The 21406-nt window shown below is 39.7% G+C and overlaps 1 protein-coding gene and 1 long non-coding RNA gene across 4 annotated transcripts in view; both read left to right on the forward strand.

Annotated features, from left to right (window-relative positions):
• The window catches only part of LOC138983647 (adventurous-gliding motility protein Z-like), a 165972-nt gene that overhangs the window by 76413 nt on the left and 68153 nt on the right, over positions 1-21406 (forward strand). Inside the window, exons 1-8 of one of the 2 annotated variants that reach the window (XM_070356936.1) lie at positions 6070-6496; positions 6992-7054; positions 9024-9161; positions 11203-11304; positions 15562-15648; positions 16327-16389; positions 17449-17586; positions 18892-18954. In XM_070356936.1, the coding sequence (XP_070213037.1) occupies positions 6103-6496; positions 6992-7054; positions 9024-9161; positions 11203-11304; positions 15562-15648; positions 16327-16389; positions 17449-17586; positions 18892-18954 (1048 nt within the window). In that variant the 5' untranslated portion in view covers positions 6070-6102. Of the gene's footprint in view, positions 1-6069; positions 6497-6991; positions 7055-9023; positions 9162-11202; positions 11305-15561; positions 15649-16326; positions 16390-17448; positions 17587-18891; positions 18955-21406 lie in introns of those variants that run through there. The other variant, XM_070356930.1, reaches the window with a different exon arrangement.
• Positions 610-6025, forward strand: LOC138958575 (uncharacterized). 2 transcript variants are annotated; one of them, XR_011453442.1, is made up of 3 exons: positions 610-906; positions 3743-3867; positions 5770-6025. It is a non-coding gene; the product is annotated as an uncharacterized lncRNA (long non-coding RNA). The 2 variants fall into 2 exon arrangements; XR_011453444.1 differs by lacking the exon at positions 610-906 and adding an exon at positions 1988-2351.

Below are 21406 nucleotides of genomic sequence, written 5' to 3' on the forward strand. Positions count from 1 at the left end.
TCTCTCTCTCTCTTTCTCTCTATCACAGTCTCTCTGTCTGTCTTACGTGCTCTCTCTCTCTCTCTGTCTCTCTCTTTCTCTCTCAGTACCTATGTGCCCGTCTCTCTGTCTACGTCTCTGTCTCTCTCTTTCTCATTATTTCTTTCTTTCTCTCTCCCCCGTATCCCTCTCCCTATGTCTTTTTCTTTCTTTCTATCTCTCTCTATATCTGTCTGTCTCCCTTTGTGTCCGTCTGAAAGTCTCTCTCTCTTATCTTTTTTGCTCTTATTCTCTCTCTCTCTCTCACTCTCTCTTTCGCTCTCTCTCTCTTCTCCTCCTCCTCTCTTTCTCTCTCTCTCTATTTCTCTCTCTCTCTGTCGATGAACCCATATACTTCAGTCACACTGTCAGTATGTTTGTCCCTGTCCCTCTATCTCTTTCTCTCACTTCTTTGGCACGCGTGCGTTTCTCTCTCTCTTTCTTTCTCTCTCTCTTTCTTTCTCTTTCTCTCTCTCTCTCTCTCTCTCTCTCTCTCTCTCTCTCTCTCTCTCTCTCACACACACATTCTTTATGTCTCTCAGTCTCTGTCCGTCTGTCTTCCCCTTCTCTCTCTCGCTCTCTCTTTCTCTTTACCTCTCTCACTGTCTCTCTCTGTCTCTCTCTCTGTGACACAATTAGTTGAAAGTAGGTAGAGAGGGTAGAACAGTTCGCCACGAACATAGCGTTGCCTACAACATAAAAACTTTTTCTCTCTTCGCGAACAGATCGTTAGCTCTAGGCAACGCACCCCAGTACTGTTGTTTCAGACACTTGTGGATTTTGTCCGAGTGAATTTTATTTGTTTCTCCGGTTAGGTAGACTTAATTTTTCCTTGAGAAGCCACAAGCAACAGATTTTCTCTCGGTGACGGGAGGAGTTCGTTTGCAGGTGAGTCGATCAGGTAGTTTGCGTTTGCATTGCGTGTGATCTATGGGTTTCCAATGTGAACAATGCTGGATTTTGTTGCAAGAGATTGTGTGTGTATATTTCTAAAGTGTTTGACATTGAAGGGGTTCGGGGCAGGGTGGGAATGAAGAGGAAAGAGAGAATAAGGGAAAGAGAGAGAGAGAGAGAGAGAGAGAGAGAGAGAGGGGGGGCGAGAGAGGGAGACACTGAGTGTGTCAGATAGAGAGAAAGGGAGAGAGTGTGTGTGCATGGGTGTGTGCGTGTGTGTGCATGTGTGTGTGTGTGTTTGGGTGTGTGTGTGTGTGCGTGTGTGTGTGTGTGTGTGCAGTGTGTGTGTGTGTGTGTTTGTGTCTGTTTGAGGCTGTAGGAGGAGGGTCTATGAGGGTCTACTTCATCGACTACAAAAAAAGCTGAGCCGTCCTGACCATTTATTTCTCTCATTTGCTTATTGTTGCACGTTCTGTGATTCTGTGATGTTTTGTTCGCAATGGTTTAAGAATAAGAATAAGAATACTTTATTATCTCATAGAGAAATTCAGGCGTGGTACATAACAATAATACAAACAGGACATTGTTTTTACATAAGACATATAGCCCTCAATAACAGGGCAGGTGATAAACACACCTCCCACATACCTCTCTGGCCATTCCTTGCATTGTGCTTACGCATTCAGTCATGAACACATCCATGTCTCACTTACACATCGCACACATGGACATTCTTATACGCTCAACTTACCCATTCACACATGGACATTCGACCACGCTCCACTTACACATTCTTATACGCTCCACTTACACATTCACACATGGGCATTCTTATATGCTCCACTTACACATTCCCACATGGACATTCGACTACGCCCACTTACACATTCCCACATGGACATCTTTAAAGCACTGCGCTTACATATTCTCGCACACCTACGCGTATAACGGACTATGGCTAAACATCATTGCAAAAAAAATCAAAGCATACAATATATCACAGAAAATATACGGACGTACATTTGGGTGTGGTCGTGCCTCTAAGTGTCTCGTATTCTTCTTTCTCCTTTCTCATTTTGTCATAACCTATTCAGTGTTCTCTGATTTTGATTTGTACTGGTACATTTACGAAGGTTTATATACTTACGTTGAAACCTATCCGCTATTCTGTTGTGTTTGCTGGCTTCGAGTATTTTCTAACTGTACATTGAAGGGGAGGTCGGCGGACAACGCAGATAGATCTTTTAATTATATCATAGGTGGGAGCTCCACTCTTGTCAACTGACACCTGTATTAGTATTAGGCAGGAGAGCACACCCCCTGTTGGCTCCTTATCTAGTAAGACTATGTGTACTGTAGCGAAGGAAAAGTAACTAAACCGCTTTTACAAGTTTGCCTGTGTCTGTGTCCACGCGTACGTATAATTCACAAGAGACGAGGTGAGTTTGGAAACATATTGATGCAAAGAGTTCAGAATCCTTTCTGGAGAGATGTTTTCAAACATTATAAGCATTATGCATGCAAATGTGTCCCCATCTCCTTGTGTGATTTTGCCTCAGAGAGTCTGTATCATAATGTACATATTTGCATTGATAAAAAGGTTATATTTAACAGGAATTGGATGGAAAACGACATTATTACAGTCGGTCACTTGATGGGAGCCGATGATGTTTTGTCATATAACGATTTTAAATTCAAACATCCAAATTTACAACTGAATTTTGTGTTTTTTGAAGGCGTTATGCGCTCAGTTAAGAATTATCATAAAAGATTAAAGTTGGATGCAGTTTTAAACAATGCTTTTCATATTGGTGATTGTGTTGTATGGAAAGAACTGTCTAAAGGGGGAGTAAAACATATATATATAGGCTTACCCATCTTGTGAAAATTGATGGCAATTTACAGTGCACGAAAAAATGGTCTAATTTATTGAATTTTGATGTAAATGTTAAAAAGGCGTTTTTGACAATAAGGTGAACTACACAAGACATATATACCTCAGGTGGTTCCAATATGAAATACTACATAGAATTGTTCCCACTCAACGCCTGTTATTTTTGATGAAAATTTCTGACACATCACTATGTAACTTTTGTACACAGGAAGAGCAAACCTTAGAACATTTGTTTTGGGAGTGCACAAGAGTTAAGCTTTTTTGGTCTGATTTCACAGAATGGTTATGCCTAAATTTCACACATTGCAGTAATTTGAATTTGTCAAAATTAAGAGCTTGTCATGTTAGGGTATTTAGACAACTTTCATACGGATGCTGTTTTTGATTTATTTATCATCCTTGCCAAAGAAAGTATATTTGGAGCCAAATTAAATAAGACAGTCCCAACACTAAACGTTTTTGTGAAAATTGTTAAACCTAGGTTTTTTATCGAAAAGTATAATGCTAGTGTAAATAATTATTATGGGAAATTTGCAAAGAATTGGTGTCTATAATTATAGACACTTTTTTCATTGATGCCATAGGATAATTGTATTGATTGATTTCGTATGAACATTTCCACCTACCCCACCTACCCCCCCTCAACATCAGTTACCCCCCTCCCCCATGTCCTTTCAACCACCCACCCTATTGTCTATGTATGTGTCTTGTGTAGGTATATGCGCGTGTATGCGCTAAGACAATCATATCTTATGCTGGTAAATTCTGTGTATGCTGTATGTTATGTGTATGTGTGTATAAAAGAATTTTTTTTTTTTAAATTTAAAAACCCACCAATATGACTAGTGTACTGTGAAACGTTGTAATACCTTTTTTTTTCTTTTAATGTTTTGATGTGCAAGTGAATTTATTCCCTGTCTCTGTGTCACGTGCCAGTGACTCCACAGTCGCACCTTGGCTTGCGCCTGTGGGGTAGAGATCCACCATGGCGACGTACACATCAACACGGAGAGTCACATTATGGTCACATTGACATTGTGCAGTTTTTCTATGGCACTAAGGTCAGTACAGTGTGTTAGCTATATTTTGCTGGCTGCTATTTTTGTTTTTTGTTTTTGTTTTGCTTTTATTAATTTAGAAAAAGGTTGTGTGAAAGTTCTATCGAAGGAACAGTAGAGGGCGTTTTTTCTTCCGGCTTGCTCTTTTCACAGACAACCGACGCATTAAGTAGGCCAGGTAAGACGAAGGGGCGGGGTGCAAGGGAATTGCTATACTCTATGATTATGTAAATAAAAAGAAAACAAAAAGAAAACACACCAGTAACCAGGTTAGGTACGTTTATATCTATAATCAATATTTCGGCACGTTATTATTATTATGTTTATAATCACTAGTTACCTGCATTACATAATAATAATAATAATAAATGAGCATTTATATAGCGCAACATCATAACTTTACAATTATGCTCTTTGCGCTTGACACATTTAAAATTCAAACACAGTTATACAAGCATTTACATCTACATTCATAGTCAGCAACGCTTGATTAAAAGCATACACCATCAAACATACATTACAACAGATTCTTCCACTAATTAAGTAATAAAAACATGAATAAAATAGGTAGTAGTTTCTCGCCAAAGGCAAACGTAGTGGTGTTTTTGTGACTGTGTGTGTGTGTGTGTGTGTGTGTGTGTGTGTGTGTGTGTGTGTGTGTGTGAACATGTGTTTGTATGTGTGTATGTTTGTGTATGTGTGTGTATGGGTGTGTGTGTTTGTGTGTGTATGGGTGTGTGTGTATGTGTTTGTGTGTGTGTGTGAGTCTGGCTGTCTGTCTGGCTGTCTGGCAGTCTTTGTGTTTGAAAGAGAGAGATACATCAATGGAGATGGAGGGGGGGGGGGGGGCTACTTGTTTTTTTACATACTCATGTATCGTGTGTTCCCTTGCAGTGCGCATACATATGTTCGTTTGCCCGGCCGCCCTTCCTTTCGACTGTCTGTCTGTGTTGATTGCCAACCATGAAGACACGTGACATAAACAACATGGCAAGAGTCACGGTTGAGAGTAGGTTTAGGCTGAATAGCTTTTACAGCTCGCTCAGATTTGAATGATTATTCACGTATCTTATTGCTTTGACACGTGTCTTTTTTGTTTGTTTAATCGTACCTGTGCCTGTACATATTGGAGTTGAAAACTGGGAGTGGGCTGGCGAAGGGTGCTGCGCATTGTTCGAGCGTGTGTGCATGCGTACCTGTGACCCATTTTCCCCAGAAAGAGCAGATCCGGATTTCGATAGACCAATTCCAAACCGATATCGATTTTTTTTTAACCTGCATGACAAGTTCTGCTCCTACGGCAAGTGCAGCGCTGTTTGGCCATGGCAGTGCGTGTATTCGTAAATTATACTAGCGCGTTAAAAACCAATATACGAGGCGCGACGTAACGAAACCAACGTCGTCGTGGCTGTCGTAACTGTCAACGTTTATGCAGAGTGCGGATTCTATAACAACAATTACGAGGACAATACTTATTAATCATGCACAGGAAATTAAGATGAAGCTCTATCACAATCACAGTATCTAACACATGCATTACAACAACACACAAGCATTACAAAATCTAAGAAGAAATGACAATGTCAATGACAAAAAGAAAAAAATTATCTTAAAAGATTACTCAAAATTTTGTTGTAAGTAGTGTTTCAAAGTAACGAAGTCAAGGACAATGTGGTATTTTTCAGGCAAGCATCCGGTCGTTTCTGATAATCGGTTTTAAAAATGTTGTCAGCTCTGCACTATATTTTCACAGCAGACGCACCGCGATTGATGGGGTTAGCCTATTCATAACGTGCTAATGGCACACACACAAACGCACGCACGCACGCGCACGCACGCGCACACACACGCACGAACACAACGAAGAACTCGCATTGCAAGCGTTATTTTCCTTTTGATTCGCAGGTCGCCACTTCCAACTTACTCTTCACCAGCGTCAACCCTGTAAGAACAATAATTGAAAGATCTAGCAGAACCACAAAGCGAAACAAAACCACTACAGGACAACGGCAAAACGCAGAACTTGTGAATGCACGAGGGAGTGGACAACAGAAAAGACAACTAAGTCGTTAAGTTGATAGCGCCGCGACTCCGTTGCTGCACGCTATCCCCAAGGCCAGCACCCTGAATCTCTTTGAGAAAATTTCCCGACAACAATGAATACCCCCCCCCCCCCCCCCCCCCCCCCCCCCCCTCCTAACAACAACAACCTCGCTTCCAGATCAGCAAGAGAAGACAATGGCTGAAGCAGAGACTGTCAAAGTCACAGAAGGAGAAGAGAAGGAAGGAGATTCAGAAGGGAATGATGCCATGAGGGAGAAGCCAACTGGGAGGACTGGAGAGGCAGTGGAGACAGAGGGTGCAGGGGGACATAAAGAAGAAAACGCCTCAAACAAGAATCAAACCGCAAAGACCTCCAAACAAGACACGGAAAACATTGAGGAAGAAGGATATGACGGGAACAAAGACAAGAACGGTGCAGATACCAGTAGCAACAAGAAGAAAAGTGGTTCTGAAATAGACGAAAAAGTCGATTCCGTGGAATCTCCCACAGGTGATTCTGCTGAACAGGACTTTTCTAAGATGCTCGCCAGCCCAGAGCAGGGATTATTTTCTCCTTCGTCCTTGGCGGGTAAGTTGGGCGTGTGTGTGTGTGTGTGTGTGTGTGTGTGTGACTGTGTGTGTGTGTGTGTGTGTGTGTGATTGTGTGTGTGTGTGTGTGATTGTGCGTGCGTGCGTGCGTGCGTACGTGCGTGCGTGCCTGCGTGCGTGTACACATGAAGAAGATCTATTTATCTGAATGAGTAAGTTCTATTTGATTTAGGGTACATCATGTATCAGCTGTACATGTGTTGAAAAAAACATTCTTCATATTTTAAAGCAAGAATACAGTTATAATGTGTTAAGTTTGATGTGATAGTTCTTTGATTATATTGTTTTCTGTTCTTGTTGACCCTATATTAGGGCAAGGGCTGGATGTAAAAAAGCAATATTCTTGCTTATCTATTACCCTCGATAATAAAGATTTTGTCTTGTCTTGTCTTGTATTGTCTTGTCTCTCTCTCCAGACATTTTCAAATTCTTCTAAACTTAAAATGGCGATGAACGGTTTGTGTGTGTTCAACAGAGTTAACAGGCAGGACTCAGAGGCTGGAAGCAGAACATGCACAGGAAATAGAGGACCACACGCGTGAGTCCACTGTTATGTACACAGACCCCGTTTGTAACTTCGTTATAAGTTATTGTTAGATGTGACTGTGAGATCCACATTTTCAATCAGTGTTAAAAAAGGAGGAATTGTATCAGATCTAGGCGCAAGCCTTAAACTGAAATGATTCAGCCTTTCGAGATATTATGAGTGATACTATCTGTTGAAAGTTGTTTTGTGCAAGCCATTAAGGCATGTTAATAGTGTCCTGTGTGTCCCAGCTTATTTAAACCGAAAATGTAAGATGTGTCACAAACGCTCATTACCGTGGAATCACGGGTTCTAAATGTCCCCTATGCATTGATATCCCCTTGCCATGACGGCTTTGTACAGTGGAACTCCACTTTTAAGACCATACAAATTTAACATCGCAAGGGAATCTCAAAATGAAGATATACTGACAGATGTTATTAACATAAACACTAACAAGTCGCGTAAGGCGAAATTACAACATTTAGTCAAGCTGTCGAACTAACAGAATGAAACTGAAGTCACTGCATTTTTACAGCAAGAGCGTATACTCGTAGCATCGTCAGTCCACCGCTCGATGCAAAGGCAGTGAAATTGACAAGAAGAGCGGGGTGGTAGTTGCGCTGAGAAGGATAGCACGCTTTTCTTTATCTCTATTCTTTTTAACTTTCTGAGCGTGTTTTTAATCCAAACATATCACATCTGTATGTTTTTGGAATCAGGAACCCACAAGGAATAAGATGAAATTGTTTTTGAATCGATTTCGGAAATTGTATTTTAATAATAATTTTTATATTTTTAATTTTCAGAGCTTGTTTTTAATCCGAATATAACATATTTATATGTTTTTGGAATCAGAAAATGATGAAGAATAAGATAAACGTAAATTTGGATCGTTTTAAAAACAATTTTTTTTTTACAATTTTCAGATTTTTAATGACTAAAGTCATCAATTAAGTTTTAAGCCACCAAGCTGAAATGCAATACCGAAGTCCGGCCTTCGTCGAAGATTGCTGGGCCAAAATTGCAATCAATTTGATTGAAAAATGAGGGTGTGACAGTGCCGCCTCAACTTTTACAAAAAGCCGGATATGACGTCATCAAAGGTATTTATGGAAAAAAAGAAAAAAACATCCGGGGATATCATTCCCAGGAACTCTCATGTAAAATTTCATAAAGATCGGTCCAGTAGTTTGGTCTGAATCGCTCTACACACACACAGACAGACAGCCAGACACACACACACACACACACACACACACACACACACACACACACACACACACACACACACACACACGCACATACACCACGACCCTCGTCTCGATTCCCCCCTCTACGTTAAAACATTTAGTCAAAACTTGACTAAATGTAAAAAACTTGACTAAATGTAAAAAGCAAGGTCTTAATGAGTGGTGGGATAGGGGCGGGGGGGGTAAATCAGGCGTATTAAAAAGAAATCACACGGGTGTTTATGACAAGGTAGGCATGGCTGCTTTGTTGTTCTATACACCCGTGCTGACCTCCATGTGGGCAAAACAGAGTTTAACAGTCTAATGATTAAGCCTAAACTAACATACCACTAATTTGATAGTCTTTTGTTCCATAGATGACCAGAAAAAGATCATGCTAGCCATTGTTAAAATCGGTTAAAATACCAGAAAGTTCAAGTATATACAAAACGCTTTAAAAAACAGTCAAAACGCTTTAAAATACCGGAAAGTTCCAGTCAATATACTTTAAAATACCGGAAAGTTTTTTAGAGCGGAAACGCTTTAGAATACCAGAAAGTTCAAGTAAATACAAAACGCTTTAAAAAAACCGGAAAGGTGCAGTCAAAATACTTTAAAATACTGGAAAGTTCAGTTAAAACGCTTTAAAATAGCGGACAGTTTCACTTCCAGTCAAAATGCTGTAAAATACCGGAAAGTTCCAGTCAAAACGAGCCCTCAGGGTGACACATTGGTGTTGTGTTTGACAGGAGAGGCCAACGCTCTGAAGGTCCGCTTGCACGAGCTGAGCAACAAGCTGGGAGAGCTGCAGGAGTCGTCTGAGAGAGAGGTTGCGAGCCTGGTTGAGGTTAGGGGCACTCTGAGGTCCGACTGTGACAGACTGAACGGTAAGCAGCGTGCACGTATCACCTGCATACATGTGGATTAGTATTGCGCGTGTAGAAGAGTTGTTATCAGTTGAAGAGGCTAAACAGAAGTGGATGGAAACACGGACACGGACATAGTGCACTTAGTCAAGTAGACTGATAGACAAACAGAGCGTGACAGACAAGCGTGGGCGCACACACACACACACACACACACACACACACACACACACACACACACACACACACACACACACACACAAACACAAACACACAGTACGTGTGTGTGTGTGTCTCTCTCTCTCTCTGCGCCTCTGTTTCTCTCTCTCTCTCTCTCTCTCTCTCTCTCTCTCTCTCTCTCTCTCTCTCTCTCTCTCTCTCCGTTTCTTTCTCTATCTCTCTTTATCTCTCTGCATAAGTATGCCATACACAATACATACAGGACATCATGAACATGCCTGATTGGCTTGCACAACACTTTGTTCATCTGGCATGTGTTCAATATTGTTAAAAGCGAAAAACGAAATTACACACACACACACACACACACACACACACACACACACACACACACACACACACACACACACTCACACACACACACACACACATAAATACGACCCTCGCCCCACACACATGCACGCACGCACACACACACACACACACACACAAATGCGACTGTGCAGCATTTGCCAAATTATACACAAACACACACGCACACATACACACACACACACACACACACACACACACAAGACTCTCGCTCCACACACATGCACACATATACATTCACACACACACTAACACACCCACATACACCAACACACACACTCACACATACATAAATAAGACCCTCGTCCCACACACATGAACGCACGCACACACATGCACGAACGCACGCACACGCACACACACACACACACACACTGACTCCCCCACAACACACATATATTTGCCCTGTCTTCCTATCAGAAGTAAAACATCATAGTGTCAACTGCCCGAGCTTCCTATCAGAAGTAAAACATCATAGTGTCAACTGCCCGAGCTTCCTATCAGAAGTAAAACATCATAGTGTCAACTGACCGAGCTTCCTATCAGAAGTAAAACCTCACAGTGTCAACTGCCCGAGCTTCCTATCAGAAGTAAAACATCATAGTGTCAACTGCCCGAGCTTCCTATCAGAAGTAAAACCTCACAGTGTCAACTGCCTGAGCTTCCTATCAGAAGTAAAACATCATTGTGTCAACTGCCCGAGCTTCCTATCAGAAGTAAAACATCATAGTGTCAACTGCCCGAGCTTCCTATCAGAAGTAAAACATCATAGTGTCAACTGCCCGAGCTTCCTATCAGAAGTAAAACATCATAGTGTCAACTGCCCGAGCTTCCTATCAGAAGTAAAACCTCACAGTGTCAACTGCCCGGTCATCCTATCAGAAATAAAACATCACAGTGTCAATTGCCCGAGCTTCCTTTCCAAATCCCTCTGGTCTTACTAGCTCTTACCTCCCAGATCTCTGTTCTTGTCTTCCAATCTCTTCTTCGTTTCCAGTTCATCCACACGTAGGCCTACTGCAAGAAGAGTGGGAACATTATGTGCCTGATATAGTCATCATACGTTGACTTATTTTGAATTGTTTTCTTTATTTCTTATTTTTTGCTGTTGCGTGCGTGTGTGCCTGTGTGTGCGTGTGTGTGTTCGCGTGTGTTTGTGTGTGTGTGTGTGTGTGTGTGTGTGTGTGTGTGTTATGAAATTAAATGGAAATGTAGTGTAGTGCTGGATATTATTGTTGACCTTTAACTAGTAGTCTGATCAATTAAAAAATGTGTTACATTCTATTCCCACTTTGATTTGAGTTACAATAGAATATAAAATTAAGTGAACATTTATTGTAGTGCTTGATATTATCGTTGACCTCTAACTAGAAGTCTGATTAATTACAAAATATGTTGCATTCTAAACACACTTACATTACAATAAAGAATTTAGTTAAATGAAAATGTATTGTAGTGTTGGATAGTATTGTTGACCTCTACTTGTACCAATTATTGTGACCATCTGCAGATCGAGTGACAGAACTGGATAGAGAGGGAGAAGTGAAGGACGAAAAGATCAATGAATTGTCCACAACCATTTCTCGAAACTCGGAAAAGGTGGCTAATGCAGGTATGATTTCTGTTCAGGACTGAGTGTGCATATGCACGTGTGTGTGTGTGTGTGTGTGTGTGTGTGTGTGTGTGTGCGTGCGTGCGTGTATATGTGTGTGTGTGTGTGTGTGTGTGTGTGTGTGTGTGTGTGTGTGTGTGTGTGTGTGTGTTTAAAAATTAACATGGCAAGGCTGAAGAGTGATTTCAGTTGAATCGCTTTCACAGCTCGCTCAGACTTGAATGATTATGTACGTATCTTATCACTCGCTTTGACGTGTCTCAAAATTTTAATCGCACCTTTGTTGTACATATTGTAGTTGAATGTGTCACTGTGTGTTTGTGCGTGTGTGTGTGTGTGTGTGTGTGTGTATATATATATATATATATATATATATGTGTGTGTGTGTGTGTGTGTGTGTGTGTGTGTGTGTGTGTGTGTGTGTGTGTCCATCTTAATCAGAACTTAAGGTGATAATTCATTATCAGGGTTGTTTCATTTATTTTCCTAATAATTCTTTCGAAAAAAGTCAATTATGGGCACAAGTTAATTCGTGTTTTGAAAAATTCGAAGGTGAGAAAATAATTTGTGGGGATTTCAATTGTGTTTTGAATAACGAGATAGATATTGTGAGTGGTGAAAAACATAAAAAGTCCGATGTTGTTAATTTTCAAAATGTTTTGCATAGTAACGATCTGAATGATGTTTGGCGCTTGTTTCATGCCGACGAAAAGGAGTTCTCCTGGAGCAGGAAGAGCCCTTTCATAGCCCGTCGACTTGACTATATTCTTCTCTCTGGTGGCTTGTTTGATAAAACATTATTTTGTGACATGGTCTCAGTACCACATTCAGATCACCGATTAATTGAGTTGAAAATTCAGTTTGTGAACATAGTACGCGGACCTTCTTACTGGAAATTTAATAATCAGTTATTGCGAGACATAGGTTTTGTTGATTTAATGAATAATTTGATTGATGCATTTTTGTTGCAAAATAAATGTTTAGGTGATTCCTTAAAATGGGAATTATTAAAAATTCAAATGCGGGAATTTTGCACAGCCTATGCAGCAGGAAGAAAGCGAAAACAAAATAATTCCCAGCTTTCTCTTCAGAAGGTTTTGGATGAAACGGACATTCTTTTAGCAAATAATCCACAAGGTCTGAATCTGTTAATGAAAAGAGAAAAAATTAAAGTAGAGCTTGAGGTCTTTTCCTTGGAAGAAGCCCAGAGTGCCCAAGTTCGCTCTCGCGTTCAGTTCATAAAAGAAGGTGAGAAGAACACAAAGTATTTTTTGAATTTGGAAAAAAGTAAAGCTAACATGAAAATTATGGATCGTTTACAGACAGAAGACGGGAGGGTATTTAATACACAGAAAGAGATTATGAAAGAACAAGTACGATTTTTTAAAGACTCATATGAAAAAAGCGCGGAATTTAACCAGATGAGCGCAAACGAATTTGTACAAGATTTAAATATACCATCTCTCTCCAATGTCCAAAAAGGTGAATTGGACTCGGAGATTACCACGAAGGAATTAACTATTGCCCTTAAATTATTAAATAACGATTCAGCCCCAGGTCTTGATGGCCTCACTACCTGTTTTTATAAAGTATTTTGGTTGAAGATAAGGGATGTAGTTCATGCCTCATTTGTAGCATCATTTGTTAATGGCGAATTATCGCCCACTCAAAAACAAGCTGTTCTGACCTTAATTCATAAAGGTAAAGATTTACCTAGGGACGATCTCGGCAATTGGAGACCAATATCTCTGACAAATACAGATTACAAGATAATTGCAAAATGTCTAGCAATGCGACTTTCCACTGTAATAGGTGATATTATTCATGAAAATCAAGTTGGCTTTATGAAAGGAAGAAAAATAAGTAACATGATTAGACTCATTGATGATACCATAGATATTATGAACACAATGGATAAACCTGGAGTTTTATTAGCAGTTGACTTTCGACGTGCATTTGATTCCATATCCAAAGATTATATTTTGTTTGCATTTGATAAATTTGGTTTTGGGGATAATTTTAAAAAATGGGCTTCTGTCCTGATGAACAATAGTCAAAGTTGTATTAATTATACAGGGTGGATATCCGAACCTTTTCCTGTGGAAACTGGCACTCGTCAATGATGTCCATTCTCTCCAATGGCTTTTGTTATTGCCCTTGAAATGTTGGCGATCAAGATTCGTTCTGATGAAGCTATTAAGGGTATCCATCTGCCTATGTCACCCTTTGAGGTATCACCCATCACGGTCCTAAAACTGCTATTATATGCTGATGACGTCACTCTTTTTTTGCATGATAAAATAGATCTAGAAAGGGCGTTATACATTTTGAATATATTTAAACGTTTTTCAAACTTGGAAGTGAATGTTAACAAAACGGAAGCCATGTGGATAGGGTCCAAAAAGTTGTGTACAGATCAGTATTTTGGTCTTAAATGGACATGTAAAGTAAAAATTGTTGGAATTATTTTTTCAAACAATATACCCGCATCGTCTTTAGAGGAAAACTGGTCAAAGAAAATTCAACGAATACAACAAATAATCGCCAATTGGTCAAAAAGAAATTTAAGTATACAAGGTAAAATTTGTATTGTTAAAACCTTTCTTATATCTCAATTCGTTTATATTTTCCAGTCTCTGGCAGTACCTCATCATGTTTTACATCATATTAATTCCATTTTGTTTAGGTTTATCTGGAAGAAAAAGTATTCAAATACGCGCGCATTTGAAAAAGTAAGACGAACAGTTATGTGTAAAGAAAAAGATTATGGTGGTTTGAATATGATAAACGTAGTAGATATGCACAACTCATTTATGATTTCCTGGCTTGTTAGTTTGCAAAACTCCACACAAAAGTATTGGTCTGTTATTCCAAGATATTGTCTGGCATGTCTGGGCATTGGTTTATCGTGCTTTGACTCAAATGCATCTTCGAAAACGATGAATGGCCTCAATAGTTGCAGATCATTGTTTTGGAAACAAGTGTTATTGACTTGGCTTGACAATAAAAGTGTTTTCTGTGAAAAGTATGATTTTGCACCAGTATTATTGAAGGACTAATGCATTTGGAACAATATGAATATTCAATTTAAACATAAATGCCTATTTTTTAAAGATTTTATAAATCATGATATCTCATTTGTGAAGGATGTTATGAATGAAAATGGTATTATTATTTCTTTTGAAGATTTATGTCAAAAAGTGGATTATAAACCATCCCGACAGTTTGAATACAATGCATTATGCACAACACTTAAATCCAGATGTACAGACACATTACCATATCAATATTTTACATTGCAGGATTTCATTGTTAACGGTGGTAATATAACAGCAAAGTTTATTCGAAAATGTTTAGTTGATCTTGATGTCCAGATTCCGAGTGCCTGTGATTTTTGGAAACGAAAACATAATGTAGATTTGGATAAGAGAAACTGGTTACTGGCTGTTAACAGCACAAAAGAAGAAAGATTACGTCTGCTGCACTGGAAATTATTACATAGAATATATCCAACCAATATTTTATTAAACAAAATGGGATTACGAACATCGAATAAGTGTGAAGTTTGTAATGAATTAGACACCCTTGAACATTTCTTTTTTAGTTGCCAAGAGGTGATGAAGGGTTGAAAAATATGTAAAGATTTTGTGTATAAGAAAATACATGTTGCCATCATTTTGAATGAAGAAAATGTATTTTTGGGTTATTTTAGGGAAAGTTTGAAAAATGATTATATTTATTTTGTGAATTATTGTATTTTAATTACCAAAATGACCATTGGAAAATTTAAATATGGGAAAAAGTTAGATTTGGGTGTATTATTGGAAACTGAGCTGAACATTAGGAATAAATTTATGTTATGATTATTTTTATTTATTTATTTATTTAAACATATTAGTTTACTGATAAGGTTTATTGATTTAAAAATGTACACATTTGACAGAGAAAAAAAAAGACCTATGAAGAAGGTTTGCTCCAAGCCAAAAAAAAATAAAATTAAAAATTAAAAAAAAGGAAAAATAAAAAAATAAGGCAAAAAATAATTGTAGTAGCAAACCTGCATGCAACTGAGGTTAAAATAAAAAAATAAAAAATATATATATAAAAAAAGGGTTGTTTCATTTGTGCTTTCGTCTTTGGCTGCTTTAGTAATGGAGGATGAGTACATGGAATTAAACGCTAAGATGGAAGGTTGCGTTGATCAGAAATTAAGCAGTGGCGGTTTGAGCTTAACAAAGTCTCCTTCTCGTGTCACAGAGGAGCTAACGAAAGGTTACCAGGATATGGATCAGAAGCGTCAAGATGCAGAACAGTTGTGTTCATCAATGCAACGCAGACTTGACGGTATGCTTGTTGTACGTGTGTTTGTGTTATTAGAAATGCGATGTGGTGCCAAAAGAAAAAAATCCATGTTTATGTAAAATGAAAATGGAAATTAAAGTTATCTTATCTTATCTTATCTTATCTTATGGTCTCCACTTTGCTTAGCTTTGTTTCTAAATTGTTATAAATACACAGATCAATTAGAGGGAGAGGCTGGCTGGTAGCTCAGTTGGAAGACAACTGTACTAGTGATCCTCGGGTCAGAGCTTCGAATCTAGGCCGGGACGGACAATGGTCAACTTTTGTGCAATGACTACGAGACGGCATCCATGCTCCACCTCCATGTCATCGCCGTGAAACCTTGTTTGTTCTGCCAAAAGTGACTGCATGATCACACCTCAAGACGCACACGCCTGGGTAGCGTTACTCTTGTTGCTGCTTGCTTTCCATCGGGAGGAAGCGACCCGCATTTCTCAGCTATAGAGCAGCCATTTTTGAAAAGAAATAAAATTAAGTTTCAAAAATAAAATTAATCTCAAATTTACTTGCGAGACGAGTCTTTTTCTCTTTGTTTTTTAATCTTTTTTTAATTTTATTTTTAACGCATATTGCATGTCAGTTTTTTTAGATTTTGTTGAATTGCTTATGGTGCCTTTTCGTATCGGTTATCACACCATTCTCACCTTGTTTTGGTAACAGAAGCGACAGATAAAGTTCAGCAACTGGAGGCAGCACTGCAGAAAACCACTGAAGGCCTTGGACGTGAGTAAAACTACTAGCTGTTTGAGTGTTTTGTTGATGTTTGTGCATCTTTGGTATTGGGGACCATGTAATTCACACTTTTACGTTATTTATTTTCACAAAATATGAACAAAGACGGATTATTACAGTTGGTGTTTTCCGTGTATAATGACTGAGGTCGGAATTTGGCTAGATTCTGAATCTATCTGGATAGAATCAGAATTCTGATACTATCTGGATGAGATCAGAATTCCGATCCCCATCGGAAGTTTGCTGGATAAAAACAGAGTTCTCATTTCATCTGGCTGAGATCGGAATTCATATTCTCTCCAAAAGATTGCTGTATATAATCAGAATTATGTTGTACTGTTGAACTCAATACCTGGTGTACTGTTGAACTCAGTACATGTTGTACTGTTGAACTCAGTACATGTTGTACTGTTGAACTCAATACCTATTGTTCTGTTGAACTCAATACCTGTTGTACTGTTGAATTCAGTACCTGTTGTACTGTTGAACTCAATACCTGGTGTACTGTTGAATTCAATACCTGTTGTACTGTTGAATTCATTACCCGTTGTACTGTTGAATTCAATACCCATTGTACAGTTGAACTCAATACCTGCTGTGCCCGGAGTGCGTCTTACACACAGACCTGTTACCCCCAAAACCTGACAAGAGTCAAGTAAAAAAAATAGTAATCTGATGACCAACATAGTAACCCAGTGGTTACAAACGCCAACATTAGCAACACAAACCTAATTAAGTAATATGAAGCAAATTTGAAAATCGTTGTCTGGACTCAAATTGAGTAACCAAAATCCTTTAAACAAAATAGTTATAAATTACTCCAAAATTGTAAGGGTAAACAGGACTCCAATGGAGTATTCAATTTCCTTAAAAAAAAAGTAATAAATACTCCAAAATAGTACGGATAAACAGGTCAGCATAATTTTGTTTGTACGTGTGTGTGTGTGTGTGTGTGTGTGTGTGTGTGTGTGTGTGTGTGTGTGTGTGTGTGTGTGCGTGCGGTGTGTGTGTGCGTGTGCGTGTGTGTGTGTGTGTGTGTTGGTCTGACAGAAGAGATAGTGCAGCTGCAAGCCAATCTGTACCGACTGACCAACGAAAAAGATGAGCTACAGACCACATCAGAGAACCAGGTGGCACAGCTGACCGAGGACAGGGATGCGCTCAGAGCTAACTGTGACAGACTCAAAGGTAGGTTTCATGAAGAATACTATAGGATGACCCCCCCAAAAAAATGCTACCCATTAATAACGCTAATAACTCTTAAACTACTGCAGCTGTTTACTTCATATTTGGTGTACATTGGGTTGCGATAAAGGATAAGTCGCCACAGTTTTAAGCGTGTACGTTAAATGTTCTGACTTCAATGCTCTTTCGGGAACAAATCCAAATTCGGGAATTGCCGCGAAAATACCAGATCTGGCCCTCAGAGGTAGCCACACTAACACGATTTTAACACTCCAGATTTTCATTTGTTGGTTTTTCTGAATGTTCTTGCATAAAATTAAAAAAACATCCTCAGATAATAGATGTGTTAAAACAGTCTGGAGGCTGTAAGTCGGATGAGTGTGGCCAATGCTCAGTGTCAAAAGTTTCAAACATTTTATTTGGCTTAATTTAGGCCCATTGGGCGTTTAAGTTAACAAAATACACAGTTAAATCACACATTCAAACACGTGCACAATGAGAGTACACGCAGGCACAGCAAGCAGTGATCCTGTAGTGGTCAAACCTCCCACTTTAGAGGCATTCTCCCAATTTGAAAAATGCTCTTTAAAAAGCGTAACCCACATAATTAACCTACATACTGAAAACTTTGTTTATTTATTATCCCACATCTCAGGCTAATGTACACCAAATATGAAGTAAATTGCTGAAGTAATTGAGGAGTAATTAGCAATTGAAATGGTGGCATTTTTGGGGGTCACCCTGTATATGGCTACAGTGGCACCTGCAATGCGGGGCCCCTCAGATGAGAGGACACCTTTAGAAAAAAGGACACCTTCTGTTGTCCCTTTGTCTTTTATCTTGATCAAAACATACCTGTCGTGAAAAGCTACATGCAACGTAGGCGCAATTCTTTCACGGATCCATTGTAACGTAGGGAAAGGACAAGAAAGAGGGCGAATACAAGTTGGAGGGAGGGGAGACTGAAAGAGGGGCGTCCAAAATGTTTCAAATAAAGAGAGAGTGAGAGGGCTGCCAAGCACAAAAATTATGATATTTATCTCTCCGATGTGAGATTTAAGACGGCGAAGAGTTAAATAAAAGGGGGTTGAAACACTAACAAATGGAAATACAGTGTAAAATTAAATCAAATAAGATAGAAAAGGACAGAGTTGTGTATGTGCAACAAAAGGTAAACCGAAATGTATTTATGTTAAGCAGAGGGGGTAAATTCACTTTCTGTTAAAGATTTCAAGTTATCTCATAGTTGCAGACGAATATATTAGATGGGACATGCCACATGTGATTTACCCATTGACTTAATTGCAGGTTTTGTGGAGGAATTGACCGATGCAAAGGCCTCTCTGGAAGACGCCAAGCATGATCTGGAAGGTAAGACTAGATTCGTTTTCCTTTGTTCTTATAGCCTACAGTTTCTCTCTTGTGCAAGCATTAAGAATACCAGAACAAAGTGTCTGAAACCTTTAACCTTATGTATTATAAAGATCAATCAGTCAGTTGGTCATATAATCTCTCTCTCTCTCTTTCTCTCTCTCTCTCTCTCTCTCTCTCTCTCTCTCTCTCTCTCTCTCTCTCTTGGTCTCTGTCTCTCTCTTGGTCTCTGTCTCTCTCTTTTCTCTGTCTCTCTCTTCTCTCTCGCTCTTTATCTCACTCGCTCTCTATCTCTCTCTAAGAATGCCTAAAGCCTCTATCCTTTTGTTTTCTTAAGATCATTCAATTAATCAATCAATCAATTTCTTCCGGATTTGTACGTCCACGAAAAGACTTTTGAAGCTGGGGTCTAAAACAAGACATTCCAAGCTGATGCCACCTACAAACTCATTTGGCAGGGATTCCCGGTATTAATTTTGGGCTTTTCTGACGTAAATCGTAAATTCCACCCCTTGTGCTTGGCTGTCACGAAAACGGAAACTCACGAGGATTTTTCGTTTGTGTTTTCGTCGGTCGCGCATGGCGTAAGCCTCGTCTCATCTGGTGAAGAATCGTTTGCTCCGACGCACTTGATTTCCGATGCTGCACCTGCGATCAGAAATGGATTCACCGCTGCATTTGGCCATGCGCCGGATAAAAGGATCTTTCTTTCTTTCTTTCTTTATTTGGTGTTTAACGTCGTTTTCAACCACGAAGGTTATATCGCGACGGGGATAAAAGGATCATGTGCTGGGCTCACGTAGTCATGAACGTTGACAAACAGTTAGTCAAAATCAAAGATAAGAAGGTTCGAGCATCCGTCAGAGAAGACATCGTTAACCTTCAGCTCTGCCCAGATGAGGATTCTTTCATGCACGCTACCTCCCTCTTCATGAACAAGTGGAGGAACGCTGAGCATGAGGGCGTGTTGTCTTTCATTGAGTATTTTGAAGGATCGTGGTTGAACAGCAACAACACATGGTACGAAGCAGGGGCGGACGAGGGGGGGGGGCATAGGGGGCACGTGCCCCCCCCCCCACCACGAAAATAAAAGAAGAAAAAAAAGAAGAAGAAAAAAACAGATTTTTCTATGCTGATTCTATGACCATTTTTAAGTTCAAATGGCACCAGATGGCACCATTTTGCTTCTTTGGGCAAAAAAAATTTCCGGGGGGGCATGCCCCCGGACCCCCCTAGCAAATTCGGGCGCTTCGCGCCCATCACATTCACTTTCGATTCAAAGTGCCCCCCCCCTTACAAAGCAACTGATCCGCCCCTGCGAAGGGTATGCTCCAGAGTATCCATCAACCAACAATGGATTAGAGGCCATTAATCAGACTATAAAGCGGCAAAATACCTTCAGAGAGAGATTGGAGCTGGCAAGATTCCTGAGCGTGGTCGAGCTTGACCTTCTGAAAAACTGGTCCGTTGAGAGAGACACGTCTCACCTGTCCTACAAAGCCATTGCAACCATGCCGGAGAGAACACTCGCTGTTTGGACGTCTGCTTATCAATGGGCCTCGTCGAATGCAGACGCCATCAAATCTGGTAACCTCATCTACGTCGCTGGAGAAAGTTGTCATAAAGTGGATTATAGTGTGAAATAAAGGAGTTACTTATATGTGTTCGTGTTCTGCCCTATCTAATTTACACTGACTCTTCACACTACACACTTCAAACACAGAATTTGGGAGGATACAGATTTATTAATTCCTCCACAAAAACAACATAATTCTTCACTTCAATACAACAATATGAATCCACGTCTCGAACACACAGTTCACACAATCTTATATCGTTCACTCGAGGCATGTAAATACATGGTATAATTCTTTCTCAAAGATAGATTAACGCACAAGATACGGTGCTGACAGACACTCACGAGTTCGTTTCACGGCTCACTGCATGTCGTCAGTTACACATCATTGTGTCGCTGAATCCCGTTGATGATGAATTTTCCAGAAACTCTCATTGTAGATGCCACGCACACCTTTCACATTTCTCCCCGAGAAATGCTTCCGCCATTAGCGAAAGAACCGTCGTCGCTACGACTGGTTACGATGGAGACTCCGTCATCTAGCCATCTGCGCCGATGTGGTTCCCTTGTTCTCCATCATCGTCCCGCGCTCTTCCGTGTAAGGTCCGTCCCTTGTACACGCCATGGAAACTCCTCATGGAAACTCCTAAAGAATTTAACCAAGTCTTAATACAACATTCTCTAAAACCATCTCTTCTTCCAAACATTCATGTATCAACTCATACATTCTCGTTCATTCTACGTTCACATTCCGTCCTCATTCAATATCCAAACTAATACTTAATCTATGAATAACATTGCCATACAAAGCATCACCGTCTGAGACATAACATAAATGCGTAACATTTCTGTTCAAGAAATTCCCCAAGAAAAACC

Source organism: Littorina saxatilis, linkage group LG1 (assembly GCF_037325665.1).
Source record: "Littorina saxatilis isolate snail1 linkage group LG1, US_GU_Lsax_2.0, whole genome shotgun sequence".
NCBI lineage: Eukaryota > Metazoa > Mollusca > Gastropoda > Littorinimorpha > Littorinidae > Littorina > Littorina saxatilis.